We start from the raw sequence: 21,035 nt of genomic DNA, 5'->3' as shown, positions 1-21,035 counted from the left end.
AGGTGAGTGCAGGACAGAGACTCAGTAAAAGGAAGAGCTCCCTGTGCCACCGGTGGCATCAAAGGGGCCCCACACAAATGTTTTCCAGTGAGTGCAATGGGAGCGGAATTTGCTGGTCACCAAGCAGCTTATAAAAGGACAGTAACAAGAGGAGAGGAAGGGCATGAACCTTCATTGCCACCTGACAGCACCTTTCTGTACTGCACTCTCCTGCTCTGTGCCCACTTAACGCAACCTTAGAGAGACATCTTTGTGTCCAGGATGGACTTTCCTGAGCCTCTCTGAAGCATGTCTGAGTGGCAGTGCTTTCTTCTCCAGCAGCTTCTGTTAGCAGCACAGAGGTCTCTTTTACTCTGTTAGAAATTCATAGGCCTACCACCTTGTCACTCCAGAAAATGTTCAGCATTTTCAACAAGGCTTTTAATTCATTAGCTTACATAGGAAAATATTCTAACCTTCCTGCCCTCCCCAGCTGAGTCATTGATGCTTTCCTATCTTGCTGTAGACACATCACCTTCAGGAAAATAATTGCTTAGCATGCTGATAACAACGGACGTTATCTTTCTGAACTGAGTGTTTGTTTGGGATCATGGGGTCTTTCCATGACGAGGACTGCAGGACACATTGGGGTTACTGTTTGAAACAAGTCCTGACCTTCCCTTGCAGGCTGTGGGAAACCCTGCGTGGCCACTGGGCTGGGCTCCTGGGGGAACTGGGGGAAGGTTGGAGGAAGCTCAGCCAGAGGGAAGAGGCTGAAGGGTTCTGGGAGGGACTGGATGAGCTGTGGTGGGAGGGAGAGGGCACAGGAGAATAACCATGCTGGACAGGGAGGGTATAAAGAAAGAGCTGTCTAAGAAGTAAAGACATTTCTAAAAAAAAAAAATTTAAGCATTTCATTTTCATGTCTGGCCTCTCTACAGAGTCAGTGCACAGTCCAGAGGTCTTTTCAGGGATCTGAGCTACTTGGGGACTTCAGGCTTGCCCAGAGGTTCCTTTGATTACAGAGGGAGCAGAAGCTTCTGATCTTGACTTCTATGGCCTGCAACTGTGAACACCTCCTCTTGCTGGTGAGGACATGTTGGGAGGGAACAGGATTGCCCAGTACAGAGTTAGGTGGACAGAAGCTCACCCCAACCCCTTCAGAGCTGTTGCCTCAGTTCTTGCCTCTTGCTCCATATGATCCTAATTCCGTTCCCACTGAATTGCCTGCATTGCCTATGCTCTAGGATGGCTGTTGTCAGACAGCCTGACTGCACAGACTAAGCTCTTGAAAGGTGCCTGAATTAGGGTACCAGCCATATTTCTGACCCTCAAGACCATCTATCCCTTTCTGTGCCTCAATCTCCTCCTCTGCGACATGGTGATACCAACAAAAAAATTTATTTCTTTAAGATCTTTCAGTCAGATATGCTCTGGAAGTGTTGCAGGTTATTGCTGTTTCCAGGGCTATCGTTATAACACATTTTGACTGCACTAATTCCCTCAAACAGAAATTGTTCTGCCTGTAGTAGGCTGGGACAAAGCAGCCAATTAGTTGTCTCTTAAAGGTTTATTAACTCTGCAGCTTTCTTTCAATGGGTATGTGGAATCTGGTAATGTTTTAATATATTTTCATAAACTGTGGGCACAACATGTCCTGTTTCAAGCTAATAACCGTGCCATATAATTAGTCCCTGATTACACAGATATTTAGTATCATTTTACATATTCCAATCCTTTCCTAGTGCCACTGTCTAGCCAAGGCATATTTAAAGCCACAGCCATCTCCCTTCTGTTTCCCAGCAGTTTGCAAGATTTTCTTTTGGACAGGTTTGCAGTTAACACGACAGTTTCAAATAACAATTTCATTCCATTGATACACATTTGATGTATATATACAGGCTCGGATTAAATGTCAGGTGACAAAGCTCAGGATACAAATAGAAGGCATTTATGTACTTACAGGGAAAAGCCGGTATTTGAAAGTTATCAGGAAATTAACAACATGAATCTTTAAAAATCTATTCCTTAAACATCTGTTGGCTTTGGGCTGAACATTTACCATATTTAGGATTTTACTGCGAGGTACCACTCCCCAAACAAAAGATCCCTCACCCCATTAGACTCTGGTGGGGGAATGAGAAAAATGTGCTCTGTGCAACCTGATTATAGATGTGTGTCTTTCCCTGCTGGCGTGGCTGTCTCTATAACGATGGACGTGGATATTTGACGAGATTAAAATGCTTCAGTTACCACTGTCAGTGGTTCTTTAATTTAAAATGAAGAAAGCAAACAAATATTCCTTTTGATGAGGTAACTGAATGATGCTACGGAAAAGCACTTTGCTGTCAGGTGGTAATTAGGTTCAGTAATAGGTGTGGGTTTTTAGCCTTGGAGGCTGTGGCCCCTGGGAGTCTGGGAGAAACGATACATTCATTTTCCAGAGGAGAGGAAGATGCTGGATGCTTTTCTCTGCTAACTCTGCAGCTCTTTGCAGATAAGAGCATTCAGAACTGCAGCGCTGACAATCCTCCTTGAGCCAGCCTAAACTGTTGTGTCAAGATCACGAACAGAGAAAGAGAGATGGACTCAAAGCAGGGCATTTAAACACCTAATGCAGTCAGGCTGACTCTGCATATATAAGGAACTGCCAGATTGGCTGCACAGAGAGTATTTTTAAAGACTGCAGCAGGAACTCCAGCACTTGCTCTATGGTCTGGGCTGATCTTTGTAATGTCCATCTTATGCATCACTAGAAAATGTTCAGTAGGAAAGTATTGCTTTGCAAACAAGCAACTGTTCCCACAGGTACTTTTTTAAGGGGGGGGGGGGAAAGTGGGGAGAAGAAGAGAGTGAATTTCAAGGCTCAGCTGCCTCCCATGTCAATTTGGAATTGGCTTTTCCACTGCAAAATATAAATTATATTTGGTTGTGCTATTAAGAGTTGAGACCCAAATGAAACACTCCAATTGGCCCAAAAGCACTTAATTGGAAATTTTGAGTTTGGAAGCATTATTGCTGTTTTCTCAGAACAGAGGCAAATTCTGAATATGGTGTTTCCCATGAAACAGGAGCTCTGGTTCCTGCTCTGCTCCCCTCCTCATGTTATTACACAGCATTGCCTGTTCAAGGAATGATAGTTCTCAACAAACAGTTCAGTGGTATCTCCCCTGCTCCTCACACAAGCTAAGAGATACTGAAAGGACACCAGTTGGCCAAAGGGATTCAAGCTTGGGCATTTCAAACCCTCTGTTCACACCTTTGTGCATTGCTCACCAGTGCCCTACTTCATGTCCAAATAGACTTCCTTTTGGACAAACATCCACTGAACTGGTTGTAAAGCTGGAGTAAGGACTTATGGTGAGAGGGGATCCCCAGGTAAAGGGTGCCAGCTGTGCTGGCAGAAGGAACCTGCCATCTGGCTGCCAGCACTGTGGCAGGTCCAAGGGGAGATGGAGAGCCCTGCCTTTAGCACAGGCTTGCCAGTAATTTCCTGAAGCGCTGAAAAAGTTTTCACTTCCAGAATTAAAACTTTTCAAAATAAAGTGGGTCTGATTCTCCTCTCACTCTCAGGAGATAAATGAACAGTAAGTCCATTAAAGATACTGGTGTGAGATTGGTGTACAGCAGACAGAATTCAGGAAAGATATTGATATCTCCAAAATCCTCTGAATATTTTTTCAGACATAAACCAGGTATCTTTCCTGATCATAAATGCTTTATTTCCGAATAGAATTTCAATAAAATAAGCACTGTTGGACTAGCACGCTTATTATAAAGCCATAATGCAGTAACACTGAAGTTTAGTCATGAAAGGTATTAAAAAAGGAGCCCCGCTAAAGCAAGAGAAATTGCTTTCTGACATACCGAGTTTTAGGAGTAGGTGCCAGTGGTCTCTCCACCAAGGAGTTCAGCCTGTAGTAATCCAAGAATGTCCTGGCCACATTTCTTCCAAGCTTCATATCTGTGAGTTTTTAATTAAGGAGCATTTTTTTTTAATAATTAAAAATAATAATAATAAAAAAATCAAAGTCTAAAGGTAAATTACTGCTATTTGATGCATGAGCAAGTTTTACATTAACCATCCCACAGTGCTCAGGCTTTAGGCAAAATGACTTACGCAAGCAGGTAGAGTGGGGATCATCTTGTTTGCTTCTTGTTTTCACAGGCAGATGCTGCATAAAACCACAGACAGGAGGAAGCAATCTCACTTTTCCCCCACACCTGGTTGCAGATCCCTGTGGTGGTCATGAAGTAATACACTAGACAAAAGGGGCCTTCCAATCTCCACGTTCAGGGAAAATTACCTTAAAATGCTTGGATACAGGCAGCATTTCTGTGCTTGTATCCAGGAAATGAGGTCAACAATGTCATGGTATGAACCAGCTATGGACCAGTGTACAAACTCAAGGTTGGGATTAAAGCTGTAGCCCTCCAAACCTTTAGCACTGACCCCCCACACTGTTCTGGGAGAATATACTGTTCTTTAACTGTGTTGTATTCAGGACCTGAAATGGTCATTTTAGCGCTGAAGTGGAAGGACAGTAGATTACCTTAAGGAGGTCAGCAGTAACTCCAAGGGCTCTTCTCTCCTTACTAGCCACGATTCCTCCTTCAGGTAACCCTGAGCCCAACACTAGGCAGGTGCTGTACATCCAAGCTGCCACAAAGACCTTGCAGGCACAGGAACCAGATTTTCTTGAAGACTCAGTTGCCTAAAAAGAAGCTGAATAACCCACAAATGCATTGAAAAATAATATCCTAGGCAACGTATCCATGAGGTGAATCTCCTGCTCCTGTGAAATGTCAGCACTAGATCTGCCTGTTACAGAGCAGCACCTGCTTATCATCTACAGGGTGACGTCCAACCGGGAGAAATGCACTCGATGCCATTATCCACAGCTGTATTATGAGAGCTGAGGACTCCTTTATTTGCCTATTCTGACTGATGCCTACCCACGCTGCAATAACCACGTACTTCTCCAGGGCACTGCCCCAAATGATCATCGTAATGGCCATTTCAGGACTGTTGACACAGAAGCTGAGGTGGGTATATAACCTGGGGAATCTAAATACACCTCTGCATCTGACACCCAGCAGTTCAGGAAAAGAAACCGTTGCTGGGTTGTTTTGTGTGCATGTGTGCATGTTCTGCTTTATCAATAGTTATCTGCTGATGTTTCCATTAGAGGAAAATTCCAGAAGTGCAGTGTCCCAGGGGCTTCCAGCAGCGCCTGTGAAGATGCTAGCTTCTAAATGAAGCTTTTATTACCCGCCCACTTACATTAGACACATCAAAACAAGTGAGCATGAGGCATCAGGTTCAGGCATCACTGTGAGATCTCTCTTTATAATTTATTTATTTATTTAAAGGGGAGGTTGGACTGATGTGACTCAGTCTTTTGCTCTAGTTCTGCAGAAAGCCAGCCACCAGCTCTGCTAGCGCTGTAGTCAAGCCCAGTTCTAGTGGCAGAGGATGACTCCTGACACTGCTTTTCTCTCCAGTGATCTGGTCCCACTTTTCCAGTTTCCACTGCTGTGCCTGGGGATGGTTATGTGGATCTATCCCTTGTGTTTCAGGGTCTCTCCTGATATGCTCATTGCGATCCTAATACCATATGTGCTGCGGGCATCTATATTCTTCTGCCCAACAGTACAGCACAGCCTGAACAGCTGGTGTTCACGGCTGTTGTCTGCGTGGACAGGGATAGTTGGTTGTGTGAAACCGCACCGGCTGTTTCACGGCTGCTGCAGTACCCAGTAAGCTCCCCTGCAGCCTGCCAGCACTGACGGACAAGACTAATCGTACGTGCGTGAAAGTTGAGAAAGTTGGAGACAGCTTAAAGTTTATCAATTTGAGGGAGGGCAGTGTTGTTTTAAAAGTGTTTTGTGATTGTTACTGGAATTTGGGGATGGCTGGGGGTAGTTTGGTTTCTGCAGATGTGAACTCAAAGCAGCGGCAAAGGTTAGGAGTTCAAAGTAGACTGAGAAAGCGAGAAAGAAGGGGAGAGGGCTGTCAAACATTTAAGGGATTGAGAAGACTAACATGGCTTGATCTTGTAGTTTCTTTCATTTACTCGGCACTTTAAAGATATAAAGTGGTAATTGGACTCAGTAAAGTCTCTAGGACATTTTGTCAGTGCCAGTCTCGGAAGGCTCCTCTGCCAGAAATGGCCCTGCTGCCCTTTTCTTTGTCTCTCTACGTTGCTTGTGTTTGCACAGTGGGAAACACCTGACCTGCTGTCCTGGGGGAGGAAGCTCTTAGACGAGAGTGGGTGCAGCTGAGGAAGTGGCTACACAAGCTCCTGTGTGGAGCCTTACAACTCTGCCTTAACCCTGACCTGGAGAAATCCAGTTCTACTGCTGAACTTAGGTCTTAGGAACAGCTTTCTAAAGGTGAGGACAGTTAACCACTGCAATAACCTGCTTTAGCACATCTGGAAATCTCCAGTCCAGGGGTCTTCAAGAACAGGTTAAACCCACAGCAGACATGAATGGTTTACGTCTAACTGGTCCTGCATGAAGTTTGGAAAAGGAAGTATAGAAGGGCCTCTAAGGCTACTTCACGCCATTCTTCTACAGTTCTTAACATGTTTTGCAGCCCACACAGACCTCCTGTTTGCTAAGATTACCAGGAAAAGTAAACACATTTTGCAGAGCATGGACACACAGGTAGATGGACACTCTGAAGAAACTGGAAATGCAAACCTGTGCCACATGCAGCCACTGAAGAGTCACAAAATGGGAACAACTTGCAGTCAGCATCGATGGAAAGAGACTCGAACCAGCATGGGGTAAAAAATGTGCATGTTCTAATACTAGTCTCTCAAGCTGTCCTACCCCCTCTGCTCTGCCTGCTGCCTCTGCAAAGGATGAGCGGTTTCTGTCATGGAAATCAGGCACCTGATACATAAAACCAGAAACAACAGTAACAGTCTCTCCCTGTGACTGCCTAGCCTGGGCGAGAAATGGCCTGACTCACTCAGCAAGTGCAGGCGGCATGTGTGTGCAGAACCGATGGAGAAAAAATCAATGCAATAACATTTACATTTATTTCAGGTGCATGGAAGATCCAGACTCCACTTTGGCCTATGGTAGGAGCACACAAATAACAGCAACTACAACCAGAACCCACGTTTGCTGGGTGGTTTGTTTGGTTGGTTTTTAACCAACTTCCTTTCTGCAATCACACATGGTGTGCTTTTGCCCACAGGAACTAGCTTGAACTGCACTTGGTAGAGGGCCATTTCCCCACTATTCCCATCACGGGAGCTCAGCTTGTATAAGACAGTAGAAATCCATTTGGGAGAGTCACAGTGGAAACATCTGGGTGAATCCTCACCTTCAGTAGCATCTGCAATTCCTTTTCCTCTCCCTTCCTCCTCCATAGACTCGTTCTTCCATGCTCCGTATTTCTACCTGGAAGTGGAAACCAGCATGCCCAAGGCCCCTCCTGCAAATGCCATTCTCACAGCATTCACTCTTTGAATGGCATCAGCAGTTTTGGGGAGATTTCAGGACAGCCTGTTTATGCACAACTCTGCCAAATTTCACAGATGTTAGGACATTCAAGAATCATGCCAGGCTCTCTGCAAAATCCCCCATATTTATGATTGCTACCATGCCTCACACCCCAAAGCTTCCAGCCCTGGTAAGAAAAGAGGACAGAGGATTGGGAATCTCATAAGCCATTACTGGTTTTCAACTGAGAAGATTCATCGATCCTGTTGTGAACAGTGTGCTTAAGCTGGAGCCTCTGGAAGCACAGACACAGCCTTGTTCTGTCTGTGCATGGAGGCAATAAAAATCTCAATTTGGAAACCAGTTAGCAGTACAAGTCATTAGGGGAGATACTAAATGTTGCTGCTTTAATAGCTCACTGATCATTTAATAATGTCACTGCTGCAGAGCATGGTGGCACCATTCGCTCGCTTTTGTTTTGCTTTTTGAAATTCAGGGTCATTCCACTTTTTAGTGAATGTATTATATCTCTTTCCCCCTTTTGCCAGACATTGTAAACTGCTTTAAATAATTAGAAAAAGGATGGCTCCTGCAAGTTCACCATCTCATTTTCATAAGGTCCAGTGTCATTGCTTTGGAACAGGAAGAGAAACCATGGTGGTGGTAAGGATTTGACAAGGGCAAAACAGTTAGCAGCCCCCACTCATCTTTGATAAGTCCTGTGGGGTCTCTGCCAGCAGATTGGATCTCTGGTTTTATGTCTCATCTAGAGGACGGCACCTCCATCAATTTGAAACACTGCGCTGGGTTATTAGCTTATGGAATTCGTCCAAGTTTAGTCCTAAACAGGATTTGAAATCGTGACCATTCAATCCAGAGGCACCACTGACCAGACCCACGCAAGTCTTTTGTTTCAGACAAACAGCTTTATGTTATCCTAAAGACAGACAGAAGGGAAGAAAAAAAACAGGGAAGGGAGAGAGAGGGAAAGGAAAATGAGACACAAAGAGAAAGATGAATCTTTTTAATAGCTCAAATTAAAAAACAGAAGCAGCTCTTTATTCGACAAAACTGAATTCTACAGCAAATCTCAGTTCACCACAACAACAATCCTGTTATTTATGAAAAGAGGGTTATTTTGTGTGAGAGAGTCCCAGATGACAGTGGTCAGCTAGTGTACTGTCAGCTTTGTACAATCTCAAGAGAAATATGGATGAGGTTTTCTCGTCTGTTTGTAACAGCTTCCATCAATGGATCAAACCCCTTCCTGACTCGAACAAGAGCTCTGATGGAAAATGGCATTACACGGCTTTAAACCACCATGTTATATCATGCCCAGCCTGATCAGAACTAGTCCTCTATTTTAGCAGAGCTGTTTTCACTAGTTAGTTACTTGTTTTGTTTCACAGGGCTGACACTATAATAAATAAGAGAAGCTGCCCATATCACATCTAATTGGGGAGACGACATCAAGCAAAGTGTAATAGGGGCAATATAGAGACTTGGCAGCAGGGGGTAGGGGTGAGGGGGAGAGGGGCTATTCTGTGGCTTTTCACCAGCATTTAACATGGTGCAAGTCTGGGCGCTGATGATGCATCCTTCCCTGAGACTGTCACTCCAGGGAAACAAGGTTCACAATATCCAGTATATCTGATTACATATTTCAAAATCATTATCAAAGGAGGAAGCTTCTAAAAGGAAGTGTGGGGAGGGGATAGGACTTACCCTGTCCTCCCTACTGACTTTCGAGAGAGGAGGACCTGGCCAGGAAAGCACTAAAGCTTCAGGCTGTTGGTCTTGCAGGGCTGCGAGGTGCACGTGGGCGTGCTTTCTGGAGAGAGTCTGCCACTCCCAACAAGAACGGGGCGTTTCATAGCTCCAGTGTAAGAACCAGGCTTGATGTGGGAACTACTGGTGACACCCTGTCGTGGTACTCGGCAGGTCAAGCTAGAGAAATGGAACCAGACCATCTAGCCTCAAAATCTACAAATGCCTTGAACACAGCCAGCCTAGAAATAGCAAAGGGACTTGCCCCAAGGGGAGTATTTCCATTCCCAACAGCCTCAGTTCCTGATCCCTGGTGGGACAGATGCTTTTGGAAACGAAATGTAACGGCAATGACGAGTCTTCATTTTTATTCCTCTTGTGTGTTATCAGAGAAGGAACTGGACGGAAAGATCCGTGACTGACTGTTTCAGGCTTTCAGGTCCTTTTCCTGAAATGCTTGATTGTGGTGGAAGAAATTACGAAGATGGAAGTTGTGTGCTCTTCTCCCTGAGTAATCAGAGGCCTGTAATTTTCCCTCCTCCTCTGAAAGAGGAGGTTGGGGAATAGATATCTTGGAGAGCACTGTTTTATCTCTGCCAGAGGGACTGTGCCGCAAGGACCACACTGTATTTCCCTTGAACTTATTTCAATATCAGTTATCGCTTCTGCCTTTCTCATGAACTAAACTGAAACAGGCAGATCCCAGCTAACACCTGGACATGGGGAATGGAGGTATCTCAAGGTAGAGAGAAAAAGGCAAGAAGGTGGAGGTGCTGCATGGGAGCCAGTGCTAGGATAGAGCCAAGCACTCCCAGCCCTGCTGAGGTGCTGCCATTGAAGGGTGGCAGAGACTCAAGGGGAGCAGAGGGGAGTGTGGTGGAGCACCTGTGTACCCCAACTCTCCATCTGCAACACAGCGGCACCAGTGAAGGAGCCACCCAACTGAACACATTTTCCTACTGATGAAAACCTCCATGTGATACTGAGCTGCAGAGCTGCTACCACATGTGGCCATGGAAAGGGAACGCTTAATTCAACATGGGATTCGAGACACACAGACAGGGAAAGGAAAATCAGGCTGTCCAGAGCAAGCACAGAAACAGAGAGGAGCGAGATGACTCAGGCACCACCAAAGTAACACTGGAAGCACAACAAGGCCACTGCTCGTTTTTAATTCTGAATCCACGTGCCATTTACCAGCACTATGAGCATGATTTTGCAGGGACACCTCTGACTGCTGCTCCATTATCCTAATGCGATCTTCACATTGCTCTGTGTAAGTTACATTTTATCCATCTTACGGTCCCTCTACACCAGTGGGAGATGGAAATGGGCCTTCCTGTAAATGGTAATCTGGCCTAAACTATAAAATGACCAAAGAAAATGGTTTATTTAATATCTTGGCATTGCTGACTCCTGATGAGGTTATCTAAGGAACAGAGGTCAGAACCAAGCTCACAGCTGAAAAAGAAAAACCCAGAAAGAGTGAATTTCAGCACCAGTATATTTTAATTCATGAAAATATTGCATAAGCATTGCTCTACATGTTGGTATACTTTAAAAATTATATACTTAAAAAAACTGATTATAACAGGTGCTATCAAATTGTCCCAAAATTAATTTGGGCCTACATTTACTGGCCTCACATTAATGTCTGAAGGATCTTTATTTAGAGCATCGGGAAAACACTAAGATGAGTCTCTTCTTGTGATTTTAATGTTTCTGATCTTTGCTATTGTTTAATTCTGGTCACTTGCCAAATCTGGGAAGGAGCCCTTGTGGATTAGCTGACCTCAGCTCTTTACACAGTCAATGAAAATTACAGAGCTGATTCTCTCTGATATACCAAAAAGGGATAAGGAGAGGGGAAGCAATTTCTAAGTGCAAATCCAGCATTCACAATCTTCTGCTATCACTGATGAATATTCTCAAATGCACAAGGGAAAAACAGCATGAGAACTTAAGTCTTAACAGTTTTTGTTTTGGTTTGGTTGGAAATGCAAGAACAGTACAATACTTTCCAATTCTAATTAAAACCCCCAAAATACACTAGAAAATCATGAGCTGAACTTTCTGGGGATCCTTTTGGTCCCTCACATCTCAGCCCAGAAGCACTATGACACCCATTGTTCCATGTCTGACAGTTCCCATTAGACATTCCACTCATGGCTTTGTGCATAACATTCACCACCACCCAAACAAAATCGGTTTCAAGATAAATGGTAGAAAGAGTGTTTCAACACACCAAAGTGTGGATAAACCATTTTTCATCTCTAAATTGTTGGAAACTCATGAGTTGTATAAATCATAACTAGGCATCAGTAATCTGTTGGCATGCTGCATTTTCCCTCTTCAGCTGCAGCTTGCACGTTGAGACAGGACACAGTCAATACCTTTGACAAAAGCAATCCTAAAAAGAAGACATTAAGAAATATGATTAAACAAGAAATATGAGGAATTAAGAAATATAATTGTGTTCCTTTGTGATATAAACCTGCATATAACTGTTTTTAAAGTCTTTGAGTAAAGGAAAGATAAAGAGAATTGCAGAATGCTGACAGTGATTGCAAGACTCACAATGATTTTGGGGACCTTCCTTCCCTGGCTGGGATACCCCATGCTCTTCTGAGTTCAGGTGCAACTATTTGCACTTGCGAACACGGGCATTTGCTCTCCAGTGTATGAGCAGATGCAGAGGACCTCCTGGAACCTACCTTATACAACCCATCTGAAAAAGGACTCAGTCTAGTGGCTAATAGATGATTTCAGTCAAGATGCCTCTTCTTCAGGATTTGCTCAAAGACCCACTGGATTTCTCCTGCCTTTAGTCAGTCTTTGATGAGTCCCTTCAAGATAAGACATCATCTGCTTTGTAGTGGGCAAAATGCAGGGAAGAGACAACTTATCCTTGGGAATTGGCTTAGCTCCTCTCTCAGACTGTCCTAGGAGGAAAAAGGACCATGGCCTCAGAGGCTGTACCTTTAAAAACACTTCCAGTCTCCAAGTAATAGTCATGCTTCAGTGTGTTCAACATTTCGGCTGAGCTCAGTACAAAGTGCAGTGATTTAAAGCTGGGAGATCAGGCGGGATTCAGCAAATTCAGAATTATTTATTTCTTTATAGCAGAAAGTCTGGCTACAGATTATTTACTGCAAATGGGTCTGTTTGGGGGAGAGGAGGAAGGCAAGAGGGTAGAGAAGGGGCAAATTGATTGATTGAAATTTTTCAATTAAAACAAGCAGTTTTTAAAAAAGATTTAAGGCTTTATTGAAAAGTGGGAAATAATTCAAGAATCTGGAACCCTGCCAGGTGCAGATCATTGATATGGGGATGGGGGGAGAAGAAAAGAAAATTTTATTCTGTGGGAGAAGGGAGGGAAGAAAAAAAAAAGGAAGAAAAAATATCATTATCTTTGTTTTTTCAGCTACATTAATGTATTTCTCTCTCTGAGTTATCTCCAGTATCTGCAAGTATTGATTCAGAATAAGGCACTGTGGTGTAGGCTGCAGGCAGCAGAAAGCTCTGCTGGAAGCAGCGCATTTCCAGGGATGTCAGAGCACAAAAATGATCTGGCGATTGGTTTTGCAACGGGAACTATGCCTGGCCAAACCAGAGACAGGGCACCTGCCCTCTCTGCAAGGACCAGGCTGGGCTGGGGTGGCAGAGCAGGTCCAGCTCAAGGGATGAATCAATTATGAAGGTGTCTTTGGGTGCTTTGCTTGGGATTGAGTGGCCCTAAAAGGATGAGAAGACGACGAGAGTTAAAGGAAGTAAAATGAGAGAGAAGGGGCATTAGCTCACGAATGCCAAGACCTCATTTCTGCCTACATTGCTGACTCAGACTCAAGGGTCAATGCCACACCTAAGTTCAGGCTACCTGTTGTAGGGGGATTCCTGCCCAAACCAAGGGCACAGATGGGCCAAAGCTCTCTTCACATCAGCTGGACACACCTCATCTGTAGGTGGTCACTCCAGAGTGGTGCTGGTGAATGGGAAGAAAAGTAGAGCTGTTACTAGTAAGTAGAGAAACTAATGCTATTTTTGCCTTTTTAGGGAAGGAGTAAAATATTACTATAATCTCCACACCCCCAAATTAATTGCGTCTTTGCTATTATAATTCCCATTCCCAGATAAATTTAGCTTTTTCTAAAACCTTTGATTTTTCCTTTGTGTTTTAATTTCAAGCTGGAATGCAGTGATAAGGCACTACACATATATATATATTTAATCTACACACACACAAATATAGTTATATATAGTCCCTGCCACAAATGACACTCCTCTGACTGCTGTCACAAAGCCCTTGCTAAAAAAGCTACTCACCCAAGCTGGCTTGTTTTCCTACATCATGTCCCCTGGGGAAGGACTGCTGGCAGCAGCGGGTCTGTGTCCAGATAAAGATGCTGGAAAGGTCTGCAGCTCTCCCCTTCTCCACTGCCTGTCTCTTCCCCTCACTTCTCTGATGGAGTTGGAATAAACCATTGCCAAACTTCAGATCCACCAACTCTGAATGAAACAATAGCCAACTTTGCTGCAGTGGCTGGAAGTACACCGCTGTACAGTCTATGTAGGCGTAGCCCTTGATTTATAAAAGGGGCATCTCAAAGCAAGTGCTTGCAAGGGGATTCAGCATTAACTGGTGGGCCAGCTTTAGAGTCACTGCTTTCCCTGGTGAAAAGGGCTTTCATAACAACATGCTAATGACCATTAACCAGCAACCTCTGGAGTTTATGAGAGACATAAGCAGCAACTTCGCATCTCTGCATTTTCCAGACTGTCACTTATGGCTATAAAAATCACTTCCCCTTCAAACTCTCCTTATAGTGGTGAGGCCTGTCTGCTGGACTGCTCCTTACTCTGGCACAGCACCTACGCAACAAAATGAGAGGCTGGACTGAATGACAGTCCCAGTGGATAAAGGTAACAGGTCTAGGAGGCTGTTTGTTTGGGGTTTTTGGGTTTTGGGTTTTTTTTATTTTTTGTAAACCCAATTCTTTTATATGACTTTGCCTATTAAACCTTCATATTTTTGAGGCCACATCCTATTTTGCTATTGGCACAGTCTCACTGTCTGCTTGTGTTGCCTGTCTCTATCTCCATATTACTGACAAGAAATAATTCCAGGAGTCCTATTTGCCTCTATTCACAAGTTCCAGTGTCAGCCTGGAGAATTCTTACTGATTCACAGCTCGGGTGACACAGCAGCATCAACCTCTGCATGACCTGGAGAGAGCTCCTCCTCAGATCCACTTCTAACACTGGTGTTCACATTGAATCACCACAGAATATTCATCTGCGGGTGCCAAAGGATGTTTGCTGCAGCTGTCGACCCTGATGCAGAGGGCTGAGATTGACTGACTCTTCACTGAGCAGCCATCTCTGGTCACCGCAAAGCCGGATGGCTGAGCTCCCAGCTGCGTCCCAGGCTCTTGCGAGAAGCAGTGTTTGGCTGTGGAGTCACAAAGCTGAGTTAGACTCTGCCACTCCTGAAGTTGGTTTAATTTCAGCTTAATTGTCTGGGGACTTCAAGGGCTTTGGAAAGGATGATCCGAAGTCCAGAAAACCCGAGGAGGAAAAACTGAAAAGATTTGTGGATTTTGGACCACAGAATAGTGAAGAGAGAGAGTGTACAAATAAGTAAAGGCTGCTGTAGAACAGGATAAACTTTTCTGTATCTGCTGGTGATGGGACAAGAAACAATGGCCTTAATTTACAATAAACCAGATTGAGATTAGATCTGGGGGGAAGCCTTCCAGCAGTAAGACTAGTGAAGCACTAGAAAAATATCTCCTGGGGAGGTTGTGGCATCCCCATCTTAAGACAGAATTAGGAAAACAGCTATCAGTAGAGGGGAAAGTAGAACTGATCCTGTTTGAGGACAGAGGGATGGGCAAAGGGTTGTCCCTGTAACTCAATTCCTTAGGTTCAGATCTTGTATAGTAGCACTGTCCACTGGGGTTTTTCTCAGTCCTTGGCAAGGCAGATATGACAAGTCTCTGCTCCTTTTGCACTGCCAGGAAGAAGAGTAAGGGGCACAAATTCACCCCTTTCTAGCCCACAAGCCCCAAAAGAGCACCATAACCATCTCACCACTTACCATTATGGCCTGCAATTGAAAATTCAGCTCCTCCTTAAAGGCACTACATGCTACCGTCTTCAGCTGGACTGAATCCCAAGTCCCCTGCCCACATTCATCTGCTCCTTACTTCTGAATTCAAACACTGTTCTTCTTTAAAAGCCTCTCTGCCTTTTGCTGCTAATTAAAATATTGGTTGCACTCTGGCTTGCTTTTCCAAGAGGTCTGGACAGCATTGCAGGCAGTTCAGACAAACAAACAACCAAACAAACAGAATCCATTAGGAACTGCCACTGCTGACTGTCGCCCTTTCGCATACATCACATTGAAAAGGTTAATGCTTCCCAAAAGGGGTGGAAGAGACGGGCGGAGGGGAAGGGCAGGAGGGATCCAATCCTGTGAGGACCAGATGTCAAAGATGCTCAATACCACACAGAATGGGCTCCCCCACGAGTAAGGCAATTGCCCATCCCTTGGCAAAGCTTCCCTTTGAGGGATCTATAATTTATTAGGGAAGGTGGAGTGCTGAATAAATTGTGCATAGAGATGAAGCAGTGATGATCGCTAACTCAAATCCCTAGGAGCTTGGCATTTTCAATCTTTAGCTCCCATTTGCGTCCCCCTGGTCCCTACTAAGTGAGCAAGCCAAAGAGCGGAATATCGACAAAACATAATGAGCTCATTGAGATCTAAGCATTGCAATTAGCAGGGTGGAATGGAGCAGAGGGGCTGGGAGGCAGACTGTAATTATTCATAATGTTGATAATCACTTACATGTAGTTAAAAATATAAATACATCCCAATGCTTGATGGCATTAACTACCCTTCAATTAGCTCCGTGCCCAATAAGTAAGCCATACCCAAGTACTTACAGGAGAAGGGCTAAAGGCCTCTGTCTCATGGCTGTACTCACCAGGAACTACAAACTGTTGGTGTGGGTGGGTGGAAGAAGAGTATTTAAAGGAGATACCATCACGATAGCTTCCATGACTAGATAATGTTGCTAATGGAGTTGTGGAGAAGGACAGCTCAGACAAGTGACTCGTGTTCACACAGTGGTAGATCACACTTTTCAATCTTCTTTCATAAATTTCATGAATCCCATCTTCTGAATACCTCCACAGGTTCTCACCCAGATGACCAGAATTTGAGTAAGTCGAGGGACACCAGTACAGACAGCCCCAACTGCGGTGAGGAGTCCTTTGCTGTGTGACAGGCTGGTATCTCTATGCTGCAGTCACAAAAGTAACCATGGTGTATTACAGTGCTACTTGAACTATTGTTAGAAGCACTCAAACTACAGCATCATGTGTCTCTGCACAGCTCACCTCATGCTGTTTCTCCTGTGCCTAAGTCAGCTTGTTTAAAAATAGCTTGAGTACCTCTTTGCTACAGATATTTCCCTGCTCCTGAAGATTTTGACCAAAGCAACTGTCAGTCTGGATGGTTTCAGAGATGGACAATCAAATCACTTTCCTTTCTTGCAATATCCCATCTCTTTGTGGATATCAAATCAAAATGTCTCTCTTACAAAAACATAAGAGAAGTTATGGAAGAGTTGGTCCAAATACAGTCATGTTCTACCAGCCAGAGGAAAGGGATGACAAGCAGTGGAAAGCAGCAACTCTAAGCATAGGCAAGATCTTGAGGAAGATTACATACTTGAGAACTGATCTGAAGATCAAAAACACACCTTCACCTGACCAGTAAGCAGAAATGACCCTTGTCATCTCTACAGTGCACTCCATTGGCGTAAAAGTAAAGCATAAGTCAAGTTTTAATCGAAAAACAGATAAGAACGAAACCACAAGGGAGGGGGAGATTACTGTTCATCAAAGACATTTTGGTGTGGGGGAGTAGATAAAACCCCAATCTGCCTGTACCATTGATTTCCATCCAGGTGAAGGGAGCATTTAACGCACTGAGGTTAAACTTGGACCCTTCTCAGTGCAAATGTACAGAAAGGGCAGCAGTGGAGAAATGGTCACCAGAGTTTAGTAAGGGAGCTTAATGAAAAACATGGAAAATGTGGGAAGAAAAAAAAGAAAGAAAGAAAAAAAGAAAAAAAGAAAAGCAGGGAGAACTGAAGCAGACTGTATTGCAGTTGAACAAGCTCTGAGAAAATACAGGCAGTGTTCAGTGAAACTGAAAGGGAAAAAAGCGAAACCAGAGTAAATGGAAATTGTTCAAAGATAATTGAATGTATGTCCAAGCGCTTGCATTTGCCAGCTAGCAATAAATATGCTGCCTGTGAAAGCAAGCCAGTATGGGCAAAGGGAGGAAGTGCAAAAAGCAGTCAAGGGGAAGCAAGAAGCATATGCAAGCAGGGCTGCAGTGCTGTAGGGTATAGGAACAGGAGACGAGGGACGACAGGTTAGAGAATGAAGCTGTGAGGCTGGAAATGAGGCAGAACTATGTGTCTTGAACTGCATTCAAATAGGGCCCTTAGGCCTACCTCGAGCATGCTGGAAACCTGAAGGAAAGGCAGCTGGACCATGCTGTAAGGGCCTGGCAGTGGCAGGAGGGCTGATGTGTTTGGGACTGTGTTGTGGTAGAATAACCATACAGTTTAGTAAGAAGGTACAGGAAATTGGTCCTGCTCTGTGTATGTCTTTGCAGAGACGGAAGCAGCTAACAGAGAAATATACCTGAGCTACTCTAGCAAAGATCAGAGAAAGCAGGAAGGACAGGGAATTTCTGGCCTGTCTAGAAAAACCCACAGAGAGCAGGAATAAAGGATTCTTTCACAAGAAATACCAAACCAGGTCAGACCAAACCTAACATACTCCAACTGCCTGTCTGTCACCAGGCAGTGTTCAAAGGAAGAATATAAGGTATATTTCAAGTGAAGAGACCCTTCTCCTAGTATGAGGACCAGCAGTATTACTACCTCAGCAAGGTGTTGTCTCGCTGAGCTGAGCAGATCAGTTAGCTGCCCCAATTAGCTTGGGCACAGGACTGGACAAACATGGCTCAGCCATTTTCAGGACCAATTTCCCTTCCCTGTTGCCAGGAAAGCCTACTGAGAACCAAAGGGAACACCACATAGGCACAACTTCAAGTACCAAGCCAGGAATCAACATTTGCTGCAGCACATTCTTTTAAGTCGTGTTCCCAAATGCAAAAATTAATGCAGAACTGAGCAGGCCTAAGGAGCTGGTCACAACAACAAATAAAACCATACCGGCCAATAGTAAAAACATTTCAAAGGCTGCCAGGCTTCTCCGTTTGTAGATCAAAACCAATGTGCAAAAGGGGATGTGGCATTTCCAACCCCACCAAGGAAATGCAGCAGCAGAAATGATAAAAGCAACAATTTCCTCACTTGGTCCATAAGAACATGCCTGTGCTTGGTCAAGCTGATTCTTGCATGAGAGGAGACAGCCTAGACACATTGTCTGGTGAGAAGACCAAGGAGGGCATAGCATCAAAAATATTTCCACAAAGATTTTCTAGGAGAAAATCCCTTTGCTCCAGCTACATTTGTGCTTGCTGTACATTGCCCTTCTCACAGTTTGCAAGAATATAAGTGTCTGCTGGCTCATGTCTCCCAACTGCAAAGTGATGCCTCACCCACATTCAGCCAATGCAGGCACAAGGAAACAAACCCATGGGAGAGGAGAGCCCACCTGAAGCAGATCACCTGTCAAAACGTAGCTCCCATGAAGAACGGCTTGCAATTGAACAACCACCCAAGAATTGCTTGGCAAAGTAGTTTTGAGCTGATGTAGTCGAGAAGATGTGGGTCTGCTTGCAGATCATTTGTCAGGCAGAAGAGTATGCCAGACTGATCAGAGAAGGCAAAAGCTGTCAGAGGAGCCACAGTGTGTCCTCTTGCTGAAAGGGCACAAGAGCTGAGACCTGGCCTTTATTTAGGCCTTTCTGAGCACCTCAGCCTGCACTTTTTTGCTTTTCCAGGAGCACTTGAGGTGATTGCAATTTTGGGTTTTTTAAAATTTATTTTATTTTTAATATCAAAACAGTTATAGGTGCTTTTTGTTTTCCAAATAGGGTCTTTTCAGAAAAGAACACGTTAATAACAAGTGCTATTTAAAATATGGAGAGAAAATTAAAAATAGGTCCTTTCCAGTCTTGTAACATGGAAACAACCTCAGTATTTCAATGCTTTCATTGCTACATTTTTTCTCTCTCATGCAACCAGATCAACTCTAATTAGTTCTGACTAAAGCATCTGCTTTAGCAACACCCGTCTACAAGCCAGCGAAACCAACAGAGAGACTCCTACTTATTTCAGCGTGCTTTGGAGAAGTTTCATGTTGGATTAACAGTAAATCCAGTCAAAACCCTAGAGAACAAGGGCGAAAGTAATTCAGGGCCCCCAAAAAGGAGTGAAGAGATTCTGGCAAGCAAAATCTGAAGGTGGGAAGGTGTATAGATCAACACCCTTTCACTTGCCTGTGATTTTTGCAGTAATCTGACGTACATTAGATCAATTTATGACAGGAGCCAACTCAGCCAAGCCCACAGTGGCTCCACAGCCCTGCTATTCCAGTCCTGAGAACCTGATTCATTTATTGCACTGGTTTTCGTGCATGCTAAAATCCCCTTTATTCTTCCCTGTGCTGCTGTTGCTTTTGATTGTACAGAAGGGATTTCTAAATGCTTATTTGCTACCAAGCTTTTATAATTCCTGTATCTTGGAGGAAAGACAGACCAGTTCATTTTGAAGCAGGATGTTCATCTTTTCGATGGCTAGCATAGACTAAGGCATCAATAAATTAAGGCTTCTAGGGATTAATTGATTGGAACAAGGTTGGTTAACTTTATGACTAAATGGGAACTAATCTGCTAGCAGACAGGCTGGAGCTGGGTTGCATTTGTACGCAGTGAGTTTGGGCTGTGAAAATGAAAAATTGATGATGATAATAATAATACAAACAGGGACACCGAACGGAAAAGGAAAAAGGAGGTTTTTTCTCCCTAAAGAAAATGTACACAGGCTCTGTTAGATCTGAAATGATATCTCCTTCAACCTCTTTTCTTTGTGAAAATCACTACTTCTGAAACAGAAATTCTACTGAAGGAAAGATCCTATTATCAGCAGCAGTCACATTTCACAGCAATGTGATTAACTGCCGGTCACATGGTCCCCTCGCTCACCACTTGTAGACAGCTCAATAATTTTAACGAGGAAAGAAGAGCGTCTTTTTCTTCCTTCCTTCCTTCCTTCCTTCCCTCCCCTCCCCCTTCCCTTTTTTCTTTCTTTCTTCCCCTCCCCTCTCCCCCTTCAGACTTCCTTACAAGGCAGGCAGTTGAAGCTGACCCTTAAGGAAAACCCCACTGGGACCTGGATATCACTTATCAAGTCTAAATATGCTGTCCTGGTCCAGGTTGATGTGAAGTGCAGCAGCCGCATCTCAGAAATCTCCCCCTTTCAGAACAAAACCAGTCACCTTGGCCAGGAAATGTACTACCTCCATCACAGTCACACTTCAATCACCAGCCTCTCCCTTGTCTCGGCTCCTGTCCTTGCTTTGGAGTATTTACAGCCCATCTGTCTGTCTCAAACACACTTCTCACTCAAGAGGGAAATTAATCTCTCCTTCTCTCCCCTCTCTGCTTTCTCTCTCCTTCTCCCTCCCCCTTCCCCCAACACTTGCAATTTGCCATGAACAGCTTCCCTTTTCTCATCTAAAATTCTCGATGACTTTGAAAATTGACTGCACCCACACACCTGGGCACGGCGAGAGATAATTGATTGCATTTTTATTTCGTCTCTTCCCTAAACTGT

At 44.2% G+C, this 21,035-nt stretch overlaps 1 protein-coding gene across 1 annotated transcript in view; it reads right to left on the bottom strand.

Annotated features, from left to right (window-relative positions):
- Positions 1–3,815: 3,815 nt before the first annotated feature.
- AGBL4 (AGBL carboxypeptidase 4) overlaps positions 3,816–21,035 on the bottom strand; it is a 970,183-nt gene continuing 952,963 nt past the window's right edge. The window contains exon 13 of the mRNA XM_075711223.1: positions 3,816–3,943. Coding sequence (XP_075567338.1) covers positions 3,816–3,943 — 128 coding nt within the window. The remainder of the gene's footprint in view (positions 3,944–21,035) is intronic.

Source organism: Pelecanus crispus, chromosome 5 (genome assembly GCF_030463565.1).
Source record: "Pelecanus crispus isolate bPelCri1 chromosome 5, bPelCri1.pri, whole genome shotgun sequence".
In the NCBI taxonomy this organism is placed as follows: domain Eukaryota; kingdom Metazoa; phylum Chordata; class Aves; order Pelecaniformes; family Pelecanidae; genus Pelecanus; species Pelecanus crispus.
Note: the sequence above shows the minus strand (reverse complement) of the source record. Positions and strands in the feature narration are given on the sequence as shown.